Here is a 14,293-nt window from a genome sequence, read left to right on the forward strand (position 1 = left end):
ATTAAAAAAAAAGATTTTGTATGGGCATAAACGATTAACCAACTCTGTGCAGCTGAGGTTCCCACCCCCACCACAAATAAAGGTTTTCCATTTGCTCACATCCAGTCAGACTTAAGGATTGAAAAGGTATGTACTTAGGATTTAAGGCAGTTATATTCTGCATATCTTATATATGGTGTGGGTGGCAAGTGTTAGTTGTCTTCAGTGTCTGGTGGTTGACTTCCGCTGGCTGGCTCAGTTGGTAGAGCGTTGTTACCTTTGAGTAACAAGGGTAACTTGTTCTGAGTTGGAGCTCCATGTTGGGTGTAGAGATTACTTAAAAATAAAAAAATCTTAAAAAATTATGTATACTCCTCTTATTCCTTAATAATATGCTCCCCATCTTCCTTTGTGGGAAGGCTCATTTCTTTAATGACTAATTCCTGGTTAGTGTTGTATGGAGCTTCTGGGAAGGCTAATTAAAAGGGAGGAGACATGTGCCATTTTCTCCTCCTCCTCTATTGTCGGCTTGGAATGTTGCCATGATGGCTGGTACTCTGGTAGCCATCCGAAATCATGAAACAACTTTAAGAATGGAAACAACATGCCTAGAAAGATAGGAGTTGATATCCTGATGATCTATGAGTCTGCTCTATGAGAACTTGATGACCCAGACCTGGTCTTCTTTAATGTGAGAGAGGAACATACTTCTGTCATGTTCAAACCAGTGTTATTCTGGCTTTTTTCCTATTATATAGAGCCAGATATTCTCTTAACTGGTAAGGTGAGTTCTGAATGGTTGTCAATTTGGAGAGAATTTCATTTTTCTTAATCTGTCATTTCTTAGAAGAAAGGTTTCCTGGAAATACTTTTAAAAGTGCCCCGTTTCTTCATCTATCTGGGGGTTTCAGAGGGTACTAGTTATACCGTTGCTGTGATTTGTTTTAATTTTAAGGATCTCTTTCTTTCTTTTTTTTTTAGAGTTTAATTATTTGACACATAGAGATAGTGAGAGAAGGAACACAAGCAGGGGGAGTGGGAGAGGGAGAAGCAGCCTTCACGGTGAGCAGGGAGCCCGATGTGGGACTTGATCCCAGAACCCTGGGACCATGACCTGAGCCGAAGGCAGACACTTAATGACTGAGCCACCCAGGCACCCCTTTAGGATCTTTTTCAATTATAGAAGAACATATTCAATAAAGTATAAAATGATCTGGACTAAACTTGGAGGCACAGCAGAAGTCTGGCCAGCAAGCCTAGATGGCACGGTTTCAGGATTCAGCCCAGAGGGGGCGAAACCCTCTCGTACCCACTTCAGTTGGATGTGTGCATAGAATGAATAGACGTGATCTCAGGGGTCAGGCGGCTTTGCTGATGGATAGCTGCCAATTGGCCTGATAACGTAGGCAGAGCTCTAAGTAAGCACTTACATTAATTCTATTACTAAGCACAGTAACCTGCCGAACAGGCAGACTAAAAATCAGAGGCAATCCGGTGGACTGAAAAGAACCTCTCAATTGAAGGGAGCTGGCATTACTAATTGGTGATTTTTCTACCTCTTCATTTTGTATCTTTTGATTCTTTTGAGGTTGTCCAGACCTTCTCCTGGCTCAAGGAAACAGGTTGGGCAACCTTAGAGAAATGTACTTAATTAGTATTAGTGATGGTGGCAGGTCCTGTGAAGCCGGAAAGCATCCGGAATTAAAAGGCTTGAAATTACTCACTGGACCACTGCCCTTGGAGTCAGGCTCATCAGTGCTCTTTGTTGCAAACAGATCTCTTCCCTTTCTAGACTTGCAATTTGGGATCTCTTTTGGCTTAGCAACTCACACTTTCCCAGATGTAATTTTACTGAAAAAATAATTTGCATATGCTTCATTGTGACAAAAGAAATGCGTGCTTATTGTAGAAAACTAAAATTCAGTTAAGTAAACAACAACAACAAAGCAAGCTAAAACGTTGACACTCCCATCTACCTAAGGGCAACCATGTTTAACCCGTTGGTGTGTATCTTTCACACCCCCTTCTGTGTGGTGTATTTGTGCATGAATTTTAACTACAGGGCAGCAAGGTCAATTTTAACAAGTATAAAGGCAGTAACTAATGAAATAGAAAACAAAACCCAGTAGATCTGATTGGGACAGCCAAAGGCTTATTCTTGAAAAAGACTGGTAAAAGAGGTAGATCTTTATTGGTCTCCTCTAAGGGAAAAAGAGAAAAACACACAAGTGAACAACACTTGCGGTAAGAACAGGGACATAACTAGACAGAGGGAGATCACTAATCTAAGAGAACACGATGTTTGTAAACGTGTAAGGATGCTACCAAAAAGTTCCTGGGAAAATGCTTGGTGACTGGTGGGAACATGTGGAAGCAGTCTACTAACAATGAGGAATCCACTCCATTAAATTTGTGCACTTTTATCTTAAGGTCAAGGTCCCAGGGTGTGGCCCTGGGCAGGTGGGTGAAGGTGGTGGCTGAGGGATGGCGGCCAAGGATGGAGGAGAGTTCAGCCACATTGAGGGTTTGCTTGTGCACGACTAGATAGACCAGCAGGTGCTCTTCAATGCTCATGAAGTACCGCATTCAAAGCCCGCCTTCAACATTCTAGAAAGGTTCAAGTTCTGCATTAGCAAAGAAATCACAGATCAAACTCCTGAATCATTTGCAGCCATTTTTTATTCCAAACGTGTATTTTTGTAAACCTGCATTTCCCAAACAGTGCAAGTGAATTAGAAGTGACTGCATAGACTTGAATACATGTGACTTTGTAAGGAGGAGCTCCCCTCCCACCAAAATTCCTTAATGGAAATGTACATGGATGCATCAGTCAGGTTCTGGAAGTGAAGTTAGCGTGGGTATCTGCCATGCAATTAATCACTCTTAAAGCTTTTAAACTCACTCTGCCCATCACACCGTGCACATTAGAATTAAAAATAAAAAACAAAACCTTAACAAAGTCTGAAATCTAGATCATTGTGCTATAAAGCATTGCACCACATGGGAAATTTGTCCATTATTCCCCTAATGTGCTGAAAATCAGAAGACATTCTAGAAGGTTCATATTGGCCCTACTGGCTCTGTATCCTCCCTTCAGCCATTCTTTGTTTCAGAAAATATTCTCCACTCTGTATACCACCCCTCTATATAGCAGAACAAAACGTCCTGGAAACCCCTGTCCATTGGAACATTTCTGAAATGACACTCACTGCCTGCCTTCTGTCTTCTACAGGGCCTTTCCCCTGCATGACCGTCCTTTTGCAGCGCCTCTAAATTCCACAAGTTTGAGTTCAGGGCTAGCAGGTTTCACCAGATGCACATTTCCGACATGACTTATGTGTAACTGCATTCCCCTGGCCATCATGCCTTTTTCAAAAATAATAGTCGAATAACCTTTAAAAAATGACCCTGCTACGGTTTTAACCAGTGGCATACAGCACACATATCATGGGGGATCTTTTATACTTCCCCCTTGAAAACAGGTCCCGGATGTTCCTGCCTGCAGTTTTCTGTTTGCTTTTAATCCCTTTGGTAGGCTATGCATGACTCGGTGAAGGAGGACTATTGCATTTTCTACAACATGTACCAGACTTGGAATCCTCCTGGTGATGGAATTTTCCTGAAGAGCTGAATGAAAGAGCAGATTCCTGATGTGTGCCTGCCAGTCCCCATAAAGGCAGTGGACCCACTCCCTTCTTCTAGCACCTCCTTGTTCCTAACTTCATGGCCTCTTCTTGGTGACAGGTCTAGCACTCACGGTGCGGATGTTCCCAACTCGTGAGTCCCATATTAATGAAGCAGAAGCGAATCATTTTTGAACAGAGGGCAAGATTTTCCTCAATTTTGACCAAGGTCCTTTTTCATATTTAAAAACCGTCTCCGTATTTCTGACAGCAAAAACCATACTGAATCCACAACTAAAAGCGGCAGCAGCTGTGAGACAGAGTATCTGATAGGATTCCACAGTGGACCCGTTCGAGTGGGAAGGTTAGAAACTGGAACGTGCTTCAGACTTTTAAAAGAATATTCTGGAGGAGTAACGCACAGATGCCATTCACCCTGTCTGCTTCCCCGGAGAGCCTACCGAGAGCTTCTGAGCTGTGTGGAGTTGGTAAGATGCCCAGCTGAGAGCAGGCTCACAGTGTGCTTGGCTTCTTTATCACCGTGTTAAAGCGTTCCCTGTTGACTCACCTGTTGCTCGGCCCCATCTAACACACAGAGGCACCAGCCTTCCCCAGACAGATTCCTGGAGTTGTTGCCAAAATTTGCTTCTGGTGATGCCAAGGCCATTTTTTTTTTTTTTTTAAACTGCCTTATGAAGTCTTCATGATCTCCTGAGTATATGACTACTCATGTGGGTCTACTATTTGGAATGGACCAGAGGCAAAGAGATCCTGGCTCCGAGACTGCCCACGGGAGCAGAGTGAGTCACCCTCTAGGCCACCCCCAGCGCACCTGCCCTCCCTTGTGGGAAGCTGGTTAGTGGCTATAGATGCGTTTGTCCAAAGCTGCTGATCACGCTGATTCAGGCTTGCCACCGGAGAATCTTCAGGGGGTTTATGAAAGGACAGCATGACATGGTGAACGAGAATCCATCACAGGAAAGCTACACGTGGGGTCTCCTAAAGGAATCCACACTCCACACTCCTCTTGTAGGGGGGCCAGGCTCTCCAGGCAAAATGTGCCTGCAGTGTTCTCGGGGGAACTTGCAGCAGGTGCATCACTTCTGATGCACTGCAGGGGCCCCGTAAGAATCCTCGAAATGAGTGACTAAGACCCACTCAAAGCTGCCTTACTACTTTGGAGAAAAGTCTCAGGTCAACTCTGAGACCTGGTTTCTTTGCCTGCATCTGCCCAGCAGTTACCTCTGTGCCTCCATCCCTCCGTTAGGAGCAACATCCCTAACTTCATTCTAAGACCTGCCTCATTCATGCCATGGACCCTCTGGCGTGGCCATCTCTTCCCTATTCACCACAAGGGGACACGTAATACATACACCATCTTCCTGCATCAGAGTCAGCTGCGTAATGAGGCAAGAAAAGAGACTCATGTTCCATGCCAGGTTCACAGCTGTCCAGCATCCTCCTGATTCTGCCCCAGCATGAGACGTCTTTGCAAATATAAGCTGAATACGGGCACAGAAAATCTGTCTCCTCTCTGGAGTGGAGTTCTGTGTCTTTGCACCAATGGTCTCACACCCCAATATGTTAGTTTCCAGCAAACGCAGCCCTGTGAGAAAGATCCTTCATCTTTCTGGTTTCATTCCCATTTGATGCTGTTTGTTAGGTACTGGGGGCCTCCATGGGCTGTAATAAGCCAGGGAGGACTCTGTCAGACCCTGCTCTTAGCCACACATTTTTTCTCTTGGCAGATGGTTTGTGGGGACGGCAGCCAGAGCTGCCCCAGTCACTGAATGTTCACGATGGACCAGGCGCAGTGCTGAACACACTACACCTGTCATGCCATCGCCCTTTAAGAAAATCACCTTGCACTCTGAACCAGGCGGCAATGCGTCTGATAATACACATTGTGAAATGGGGAGACTGGAACTGAAGGCCACAACTCAGCATTCACACACTTGGGGGCAAGGCTCATGTCAGTGCTATGCTCAGATCCCTGTGCATCCTTTCTTTCACATTATTTCTGGAAGTCCCCCCGAGGGTGGGGGCTGGGGTGCATTTCCAGCTCTCCTTTAGAGGACCACCTTTGGGCTATCAGAGCCAGTCTGCCAGCAGGAACCAAGAGCGGGACTTTGAAACCTCCCGTGGGTGCAAGAATTTGAAAGCTCAGCTTCCTTGCCTCAGTTTGGGACCGTTCCTCATGGGATCAGGCTGAAGCTGCCTTCCGCGGGATGTCCTCTGAAATGGCACCCTCACCTGGTTTCCTCTCCTCTCCTGTCCTGCTTCCCTCACACCCCTACTGCTGTCTCCTGGGCATGGGACACTCCCTTAATCAGTTACTTGCATACAAACCCTTGTATCAGAGTCTGCTATTTGGGAACGGTACAAAGGACAGGTTGAATGGTCATCTCTGGGAAGGGATCTGCAGTCACCATGAGCTGGGACAGCAGGAATGGCAGGGGACGTGGAGACCTCCGAACTCGATGAAAAGGCCACGCATCACAGCATTCAGTCACAAGTTTGGGCTCGGTGGGCTCCGATGTAGTCCTTGTGGTATGTGGACCCTGATGCATAATATCCAGGATGAGACATCCTGGTAAACCTTCTGAGGTTTACCAGATGACCAAATGGCCTTGCTCCAAGCTCTCAGCTATCAATCCAAGTGGAAGGAGGGTGTGATGTCTGCTGTGTAGGTGATGGAGAGCAGACCTAGGCCAGGGTCAGGTTTTTCTATCCAAATGCCTGCTGGAAATCTCCCAATGAAAGGTACATATGAAAAACCACTTATAGTTCTTTAACACATTACTTTGAACTTGACTCCTGGCCATGAAGAGGTGAATCGTCTCAAGGGTCTCGGCGACCCTACAGCTCACACGCAGCTCAGCAGCTTGGTGGACTCATCCCACGAGGTTTCTTCAGATTATTTTATCTGCACGTCTCTGGTAACAGCAAGTTCCAAAGTACGATCAGGTTTTTATCCTTCAAAATTTGTATGAACGCACGTGTCCTTCCAAGCTTTCAGACCAGATATCAGTGCTTGAGTGAATTATAGAACTATTTAATAGAAATAATAAAACATCGATACAAATATAAAGACATAATCAGTATAAAAGGCTTGTATTTATAAAAATACGTTTAGGTAACAGTTTTCCCCTGAGGGTTGACCATGCACGTTGCATCCATAAATATCGCTCAGCTCTGGTGCTTGTTTTTCCCAAGTTCGGAGTTCATTTCTGAAAGGAAACGGGTGTTGGCTCCAGTCCCGTGACCTGGCCGGAGAGGCTGCCCCAGGTTGGCTCCTGGGCTTGGTAACGTGAGGAAGAGAACAGCATCAGTGGGGCCTCCGAAAAATCTGGAGAAGATTCTTTCTTCCAAATATGGAAGATACAAAGATCAAGGACGATGGGTGAATTGACTGGGTCCCGTGGCTGGCGTGGCAGGTCACTGGTTTTTCTGGACCCAGTCCCAACCATCTTCGTTCTCTTTCCGGTTTTTTTCAGCTTCAATGATTTCTTTGTACCTTCGGCGAAAGAAGCCCATCTGAAAGGCAGAGAGGGGAGAAGATAGGTTAGAATGCTGGAGAATCAGTAGTGGTGGTCCCCTGGGTGAGGAGGAGGGATGATATACTCATAGATCTGGGCGGGCTCGGAAAACCCCTGGGATGAGACCGCTTTAGGAAAAGCATTTTGTGGTACTACCTTCCAAATGCCTGGACTTCATGCAGGCTATCTTATGACTGACTGTTCCTTGCAAAGTGCTTCTTGTGGCATGTTTCCCAAATAGTATGCCAGGGAACCCTGGTTACTGACCATGACTCAAAGACATTTATTTGGGAGCCAAACAGGTTTTGTGGTCAAATAAGATTAGGAAATGCTGCGTTCTTTCTTCCTTTGAGAGTTATGGAATGCGCAGGAGAAGAGTCAGGGTCTAATAAAACCCTTAGTTAAAGGATCTAAGACATTCAGGGACTTAACATTTCCTGAGCTCATTTGGCTTTTGATAAACCCATTACTATCCTGGGAGACATTAGTCGTTGGGTAATTGATAAATACTGCTCTCCCAGAATAGGCTGGTAAAAGTGTCTGCAGTCTACCTCGCTGTCCCTCTAGGTCTGTAGGTCTGTCGGTCTGTAGGTCTGTCCCTTTCTGGCAGACCTATGAGACATGCCTTGCCTGCACCCAGCCAGAAGTGTGGACTCCCCGAGATTTGGCACCTCACCGGATCCAGGATGGCAGTTTGCTATAGCTTAGTTCTGGAAACGCCTTCCCCTCTGACATCTTACAGTTTTTCACATCCTGGAGGAAGAGTTTCTAGCTCCTCTCACCCGGTCATCACTGACTGCTGGCGGTAAGCCGTTTTCGCAGCCCAGAGCTGATCTTCTCCCATGCTCAGGGGGACATGGCATGTCTCATCCTTTGTCCACTGGCCACTGTTTCTGAGGTCAGACATCCGTTCCTGCCTCTGCCCTCAAACATGACTGGCTGTGGGTTACTCCCGCCCCCTCTCTTCTTGGGTATGACAGCCCTCAGGTACATGACTAGTTTCCCCGTGGAACATACTGGCAGGGGAACTGGTCTTACAGCATCTTTATTGGCTTCCTTCTCTTCCCTATCTCACTTTCCTGCTCTGATCAGTGTTTCCTGGGGTCACCTTGCGAATCAATTACCCACCCTCAAACCCCTGTGTCAGCCCCCTTGAATGGAGGGACTCCAACAGCCATACATGTTACGTCTGCTGTTGGCCAGTCTGTGGCACGCTGGGAAGATGCTCACCCCAGAAATGTCTGCAGCGTGCTGCCAAGAGCAAATGTAAGCCCTGAGCCGGGGAGTCATCACGCAAGCCCAGCTCTCAGGCACACATCTGCCCCAACTCCTTCAGTCCGAGCTGAGCACCCACAGTCCTGATGGTCACAACTCTCCTCCCACCCGCCCCAAGAAGGGGCTGACTGGCCTCACTGAAGATGAGAACTGTCAAGACGGCTGCCAGGAAGCATTTCTACCCACGTCGCCAGGAGAACCCCGAGGGTCTGCTTTGAGTGGAGTCAGGGAAGGGGTAGGTGCGGTCTGAGTGACCTGGAGGAGGCTTTCTTTAAACAACTGGCGAGGGCCTTGTGTTCTGAGCATCCCTCCTCATGGGCAGTTTTCTGCAGCCCTGGTGGTTTCTTCTCGGCACTCATCAAAACCCAATCTTCTGAGCCTGCCCTCCATTCCCCCCACCCCTTTCTCTCTCCTTAAATCTCTACCACCTTCTCCCCTCTGCAAAGAATGTGGAACAGGGGCTTGGGCTAAATATTCTGGAAAAAGGCAGAGGACACCAACAGAAGGTCAGAAGGGCAACCTTCGCCTTACTAGAAAGGTCTAAGGCATTACTGCTTGGAATACTGTTACGATAAAGATGTGGTTGATGGAGCAAATGTGTCACAGGCACCTTCTGTGCTAAAGAGCACATAATCATGAGGCTGAGGCTGGCTGTAACTGGGAATGAGATTCTGGAGCACAGAACTCTGCCCACGGAGGGCGGCCTGCTTCACGGGTCCCACGTTATGTACTCTCAGTTCCAGAGAAGTAACTCGTCTCTACTGTGGTGCTAATTAAGCTGGATTTCAGCTGTTCCCACCTTATCTTTCCCACTCGTCTTAAGTCTTAAGACTCCCAAAAGGTAAGATTTCGCCTGTTTTGTCACTGGAGCTGAGCATATCCTCTGAACCTGGCAGGAATGATAAATGGCAAAAATGCCCACCATCGGGGCGCCTGGGTGGCTCAGTGGTTTGGGCTGCTGCCTTCGGCTCGGGTCATGATCTCAGGGTCCTGGGATCGAGCCCCGCATCGGGCTCTCTGCTCCGCGGGAAGCCTGCTTCTCTCTCTCTCTCTCTCTCTCTGCCTGCCTCTCTGCCTATTTGTGATCTCTGTCAAATAAATAAATAAAATCTTAAAAAAAAAATGCCCACCATCCTGCATTCCCCTCATCCAGGCCCTTTACCACAGGACTCTATGGCAGTTCCCAGCCCCAGGCAGGGGCCGACTCCCCACCTTAAATCTGCACTGGGACTTGTTCTGACAATTCTGTTCCACTCTTAGGCCTCAAGAGGCCTGCCATGCTTCTGCTTGTTCCCTCAGGACCCTACCTGGCCTCCATGTGACTGAGTCCAATCTCAGGGAGAGTGCACCCAGCTGAGGCCCGCCTAGACCAGCCAACCACCCAGCCACCTGCAGGTGCACACGTGACACGTCTAGCTGAGACAAGACAGCCCCCCTGTTCAGCTCAGCCCCACCCACAGACCTGTGTGCTACGTGGATGTTTGTCACTTTTAAGCCATTAAACTTTGGGGGTGGTTTGTTATGCAGCATGAGGTAGCTGATACAGTACTCTGTGTTTTTTGGTCTGATTTACTGAGTGAATCAACACCCACAGGAAGAGAGGCAGAGGGACAGCCGATACGGTTCTGGGTCTAAGGAGCATCACTGTGCCTTGTCCTGCTGAACAGACTTTTCTTGTTCATCTCCAAGCGGCACAAAAGTCGATTTATTTTCTCATGACTATGCCAGCATCAGGATTTGAAATAGAGTGTGCAAACCATCTAGCAAAGACTTAGAGTACCTGGATTCCCTGTCTCATGTAGCTTGCATGTGCTCACGTTTTTAAGGGTGACACTTGTTACCAATGCTGTGAATGGCACCATTGTCTCCTGCAGGCATCTAGAAGCAAGCTCTTTTCTATCAAGTAGTATTAGCGTTAGTCCTAAGAACCCCCCCCCCCCACACCTCTGGAATGACTGGAACGCTGCTCCCAGAAACAGCCTTGCAAACTCTGTGCCCTGCTCCAGCACCGCAGCTTCTTAGAACACTTTGTCCCACCTAACCTGTGGGTAGTCTCTTCGATGGAAGGTTGGAGCCACTGATGTTTGCCCTGTCTATGAAGCTCAAAGGCCATTTCTTAAAACACAGTCCCCCCTCATGGTTAGTGATTGCTAGGTACAGTAGTGCAGGCTGTGCACTGCTTGTAACGGGGATGGTGCCCCTCACATCACAGATATCCTGGACATGTAAATGCATTACAACTATCTTCCACCAGATGGCAATAGAGTGTTGTGTCCTCCCCCCCCCCCCCCTTCCCCGCCGCCCCCGTCTCCTCCCCCCTCAATGAAACAAAATTCACAGTCGGTTTTCCGAATTTTCTGACACAGGGAAGTAAAGTTTCTGGACGAAGGGGTGCAGCTTAGTAGTCTGCACAAAGATGCCATATAGGCTAGTGGGGGTTCTGTCAAAAGAATACACTCTCTTGTGTGATCAAGCTAACTCCATTTCTATAAAAAAGAATATCACCTTTGTGCTTTTGTTTAGAGCCGAGTTCTGGTGTTTGATATAGGACCCACAGCCCAGGCTCTGAGTTTCCTGAGCAATGGCCATCAGAACTGTGTCCCACCAGGCCTACCCAGTACTCAGGACAGATGTGGCAGAGGGAGCCCAGGGTCCTGATTACCGCTCACGCTCGACTACCTCCTTCCTGCGCCACGGGGAAGGTCATTTTCTGGCTGTGTCCCAGAGCCTGAAGGCAGTCTGAAACCTCAGCTGAAACCCAGTGACAGTTTTTTATATTGGTCCCCAAAGTAAACTCGGGACTGCAGCTGTTTTCAAAGAGTTTTTGGAAATTTGGGGTAAACTGAATTTTCCATTTTTATATTGAAGTACAGATATCGTAAAAACAAAGAGAGTCATACAATTCTGAAAATAAAGATAAACTGAGACCTCAAAGACCCATGCGGCAGGTCCTCCTCTCTCTGACACACACTCTCACTCCCATTAGTCCTCACAGTTACTTCCAGGAAAACCTTTGAGACGTGCCAGGCAAACCTGTTTTTGCTGCCAGCCGAGCTCACTGGGAATGATCCGTGAGGAGTTTAATAAACTGGACTGTCGGCAGCCACGCACTCAGTTTCAATCCAACGGAGTCCATGTTGTCCTGCACTTTTTCTGAAACCTTCCAGGGCTTGCCTTGCCACTTGAAGGGCAAAAGGCTCTGTTTACAACTGTTCTGTCTGTAATGGAGGAAATATTCATGGAAACCCTAGAGGAGAGACTCAAGCCAAGCTTTGCTCAGCAGCAAACAGGGGTAGCAGTGTGCTTTCTTGCTTTTTGTCTTTGCTGGGTCCTGATAGGAGCCTGCGGCCCCACAGAGCTGCTCCCTGAGTCCTCCTGACAGACTCGCACAACTTTCTGATGTAAACTTGTATCGAAAACCTCCCAGAAAACAATTAGGGGAAGAGCAGATCTCCTCTGAAGAAACCTCACTAGGGAGGCATTGTGGGAGGCCTGAGGCCTAGGAAGACCCCTCTGGGGTCTGCACCAGCCTCTTCCTTCCCCGACCCTTTTGGGGTGAGTGAGGGACTAGCTACCCAACTCCATGGCATCTGGCCTCCTGTTCAATCCCCACCCCCGCCTTTCTGGCCCTTGGGTGGTCTCCTGGGCAGCCGTTCCAAGGACCTCGGACAAGCTCCTTCTTTGGACTAACTCGCGGCCTCGTGTCTACGGGTCTCTTCAGATACTGGAGTATTTACACAGCATGTCTCTGTCTTGAGATGTCAACTGTACAACATCAGCCCAGTATTTACTTCTGCGCATAAACACGTCCCCACGGAGTGTTTCTGGCACATGGTTTTAATTGAGACAGTGTGAAGGATGTTTGTGCGTGTGTGTACACACATGTGCACGGATATCTGTGTCTTCATTCTCTGGAGGAGAAGCAAGGATGGGTTCTCACAGCCTGGCTGGAGGGAAGGTGATAACCTGGTGACCCCTGGAGGAGCTGCCAAACCTTACACATTCTCTGAGCCATTTCACAGATTTATTTTCTCAAGTGTTTCTGCTTGAGGTCAGGAGTAAATGCTCTCAAAGAAAAACCACGAACCCAAAGCCAGATTTAAAGCAGCAGGCTCTTGGAACAGGCCCAGCGGAGGGTTCGAGGCCGCCCTTTCCTGCCACGGCCTGCCTCCTCGCTGCTTGGGAAGGGGAAGAGCCAGGAGGGTTCTAGCTTTTTTGGGCAGGGCCTGGGCACGGGGCTGGCGGGGTGGTGGCATCTCCCTTTTCCCCAAGGCATCTTGGCTCGCAAAAGGAGCAAAGAGGTGGGAGGGGAAAGGTTCCTCGGTTGAACGAGGATGGGGAGGACACAATGTTTCTCCTCCACCGAGGGGTGGCCCGTGGGTTTTGGCAACTGCCCGAGGGAAGGAGAGAGAGGCATTCAGAGAAGTCGGGGGGCCCTAAATGAGGCTTTTTCTTCTAAAGGGAAAACATCCCCGCATCTTCACTCTCTTGCCACCTGACTCAGAGGCTGGCTGCAGGACTTGACATGTGAGTCCCACACAAGATTGTTGGCCCTGTGGGGCAATCGCACTTTATTCTATAAACGGGCCTTTCTGATTGTCGTGAAGAGGCATGAGGCCCGGGCCCGGGCCACTTCAAACTCTGTCAGGAGCTAAAGGCAAGGAGAGGGGAACTCATTTGGTTTGTTCTCCTTTAAAAGAGTTTCACATTTCAAAGTTTTCTTCCTGCGCAGTGGCTTGGCAGGCTGCTGTAATCCTCACACATAAAGTTTAAATTATGGCTCCCAGTGTCTGCTAACATCCCAGCTTTGGGAAAGCTGGTTAGGATCCATTTCAGTATTTGAAAAAGCGTCTGGTTAGTTTGGGGCCCTGGTTGTGGATTTTGTGCCTGAGCCAGGGCCTGCAGTCGCCAAAGCCTAACGATGCCTGGGATGTCAGCGGGTGGAACTTCGGGAAGGCCCTGGGGTGTGCCCAGAGGCAGACAGGGAGGCTGAGTGGGAGGTGGAGAGCCTGGGGTCCCGCTCTGGAAGAGGCATCTGCCGACCCGTAAGGGGTCTGACTGGAGACAATCAGCGGACGACGGGCACATTAGTAGCACCACCATGACCGGCAGGAGGGCTCAGGGGACAGTGGTTCAGCACCTTCATCCGGCCATGTCCTGCTGACCTCTCCAGGTGTGGGTACTTGGCTTAGCCACCACAGCTGGCCACTTAGCTGCATTTCCCAGAGGTCTTCCAGGCTGAGTAAGGGCTCTTTGGTTGACCGCTGTCCCTTTTCCCAGAGCCTGTCCCCCTGTAGGGACCTGGTGCTGTCTACTAGAGGAAGACACTAGCCATCCTCCAGGCACCCAGTGTGCTGACCCGCGGGCCTGCATGGCACAGAATTCATCCACACGGCCACCTGCTCTGTTCCATCTTCAGCACCACGCAACGATCGGTGTCTCTGTGGCACAATCCGGGGAACCACTATTTTTGGCTCAGCAGCTCAAGACAATGGCAAGCAACCAAGGTAGCAAGATCAGGGACTACTCTCACCTTCAGGAGATGGGGCTCCATAAGATAGAGGACTTGTAAGGGGCTCCCTTGGCTTCAAAGGCCCCCATGAAGCAGGTCCCAGTCAGCAGGGGCAGCTGGGTACCACTTCGTGGCTTTCCCCTTGACAGGAAGGGAGGGAAGTACATATGAACTGTGGCAACAAGCCTGAACCATGAAGACCTCCCACGGTAGTTAAATGTCAAGCTGGCCTCTAGCCCAGCTAATCAGCAGACTTGTACACACTGGACTGTCAGTATATCAGATCTCCACTAGCTACACCGAAGGCACCTTTCTTAGGTGGCAGACACAGGAATCACAGTGGCTAGGGGCTCTGTAGGTGAAGT

General features: G+C 48.8%; 1 protein-coding gene across 4 annotated transcripts in view; it reads right to left on the minus strand.

Annotated features, from left to right (window-relative positions):
- Positions 1-2,640: 2,640 nt before the first annotated feature.
- ITGA9 (integrin subunit alpha 9) overlaps positions 2,641-14,293 on the minus strand; it is a 326,717-nt gene continuing 315,064 nt past the window's right edge. For all 4 annotated transcript variants that reach the window (XM_059390569.1, XM_059390567.1, XM_059390568.1 and 1 more), the window contains one exon: positions 2,641-7,139. In XM_059390569.1, coding sequence (XP_059246552.1) covers positions 7,041-7,139 — 99 coding nt within the window. In that variant the 3' untranslated portion in view covers positions 2,641-7,040. The remainder of the gene's footprint in view (positions 7,140-14,293) is intronic.

The sequence above is a fragment of the Mustela nigripes genome, chromosome 2, assembly GCF_022355385.1.
Source record: "Mustela nigripes isolate SB6536 chromosome 2, MUSNIG.SB6536, whole genome shotgun sequence".
In the NCBI taxonomy this organism is placed as follows: Eukaryota; Metazoa; Chordata; class Mammalia; order Carnivora; family Mustelidae; genus Mustela; species Mustela nigripes.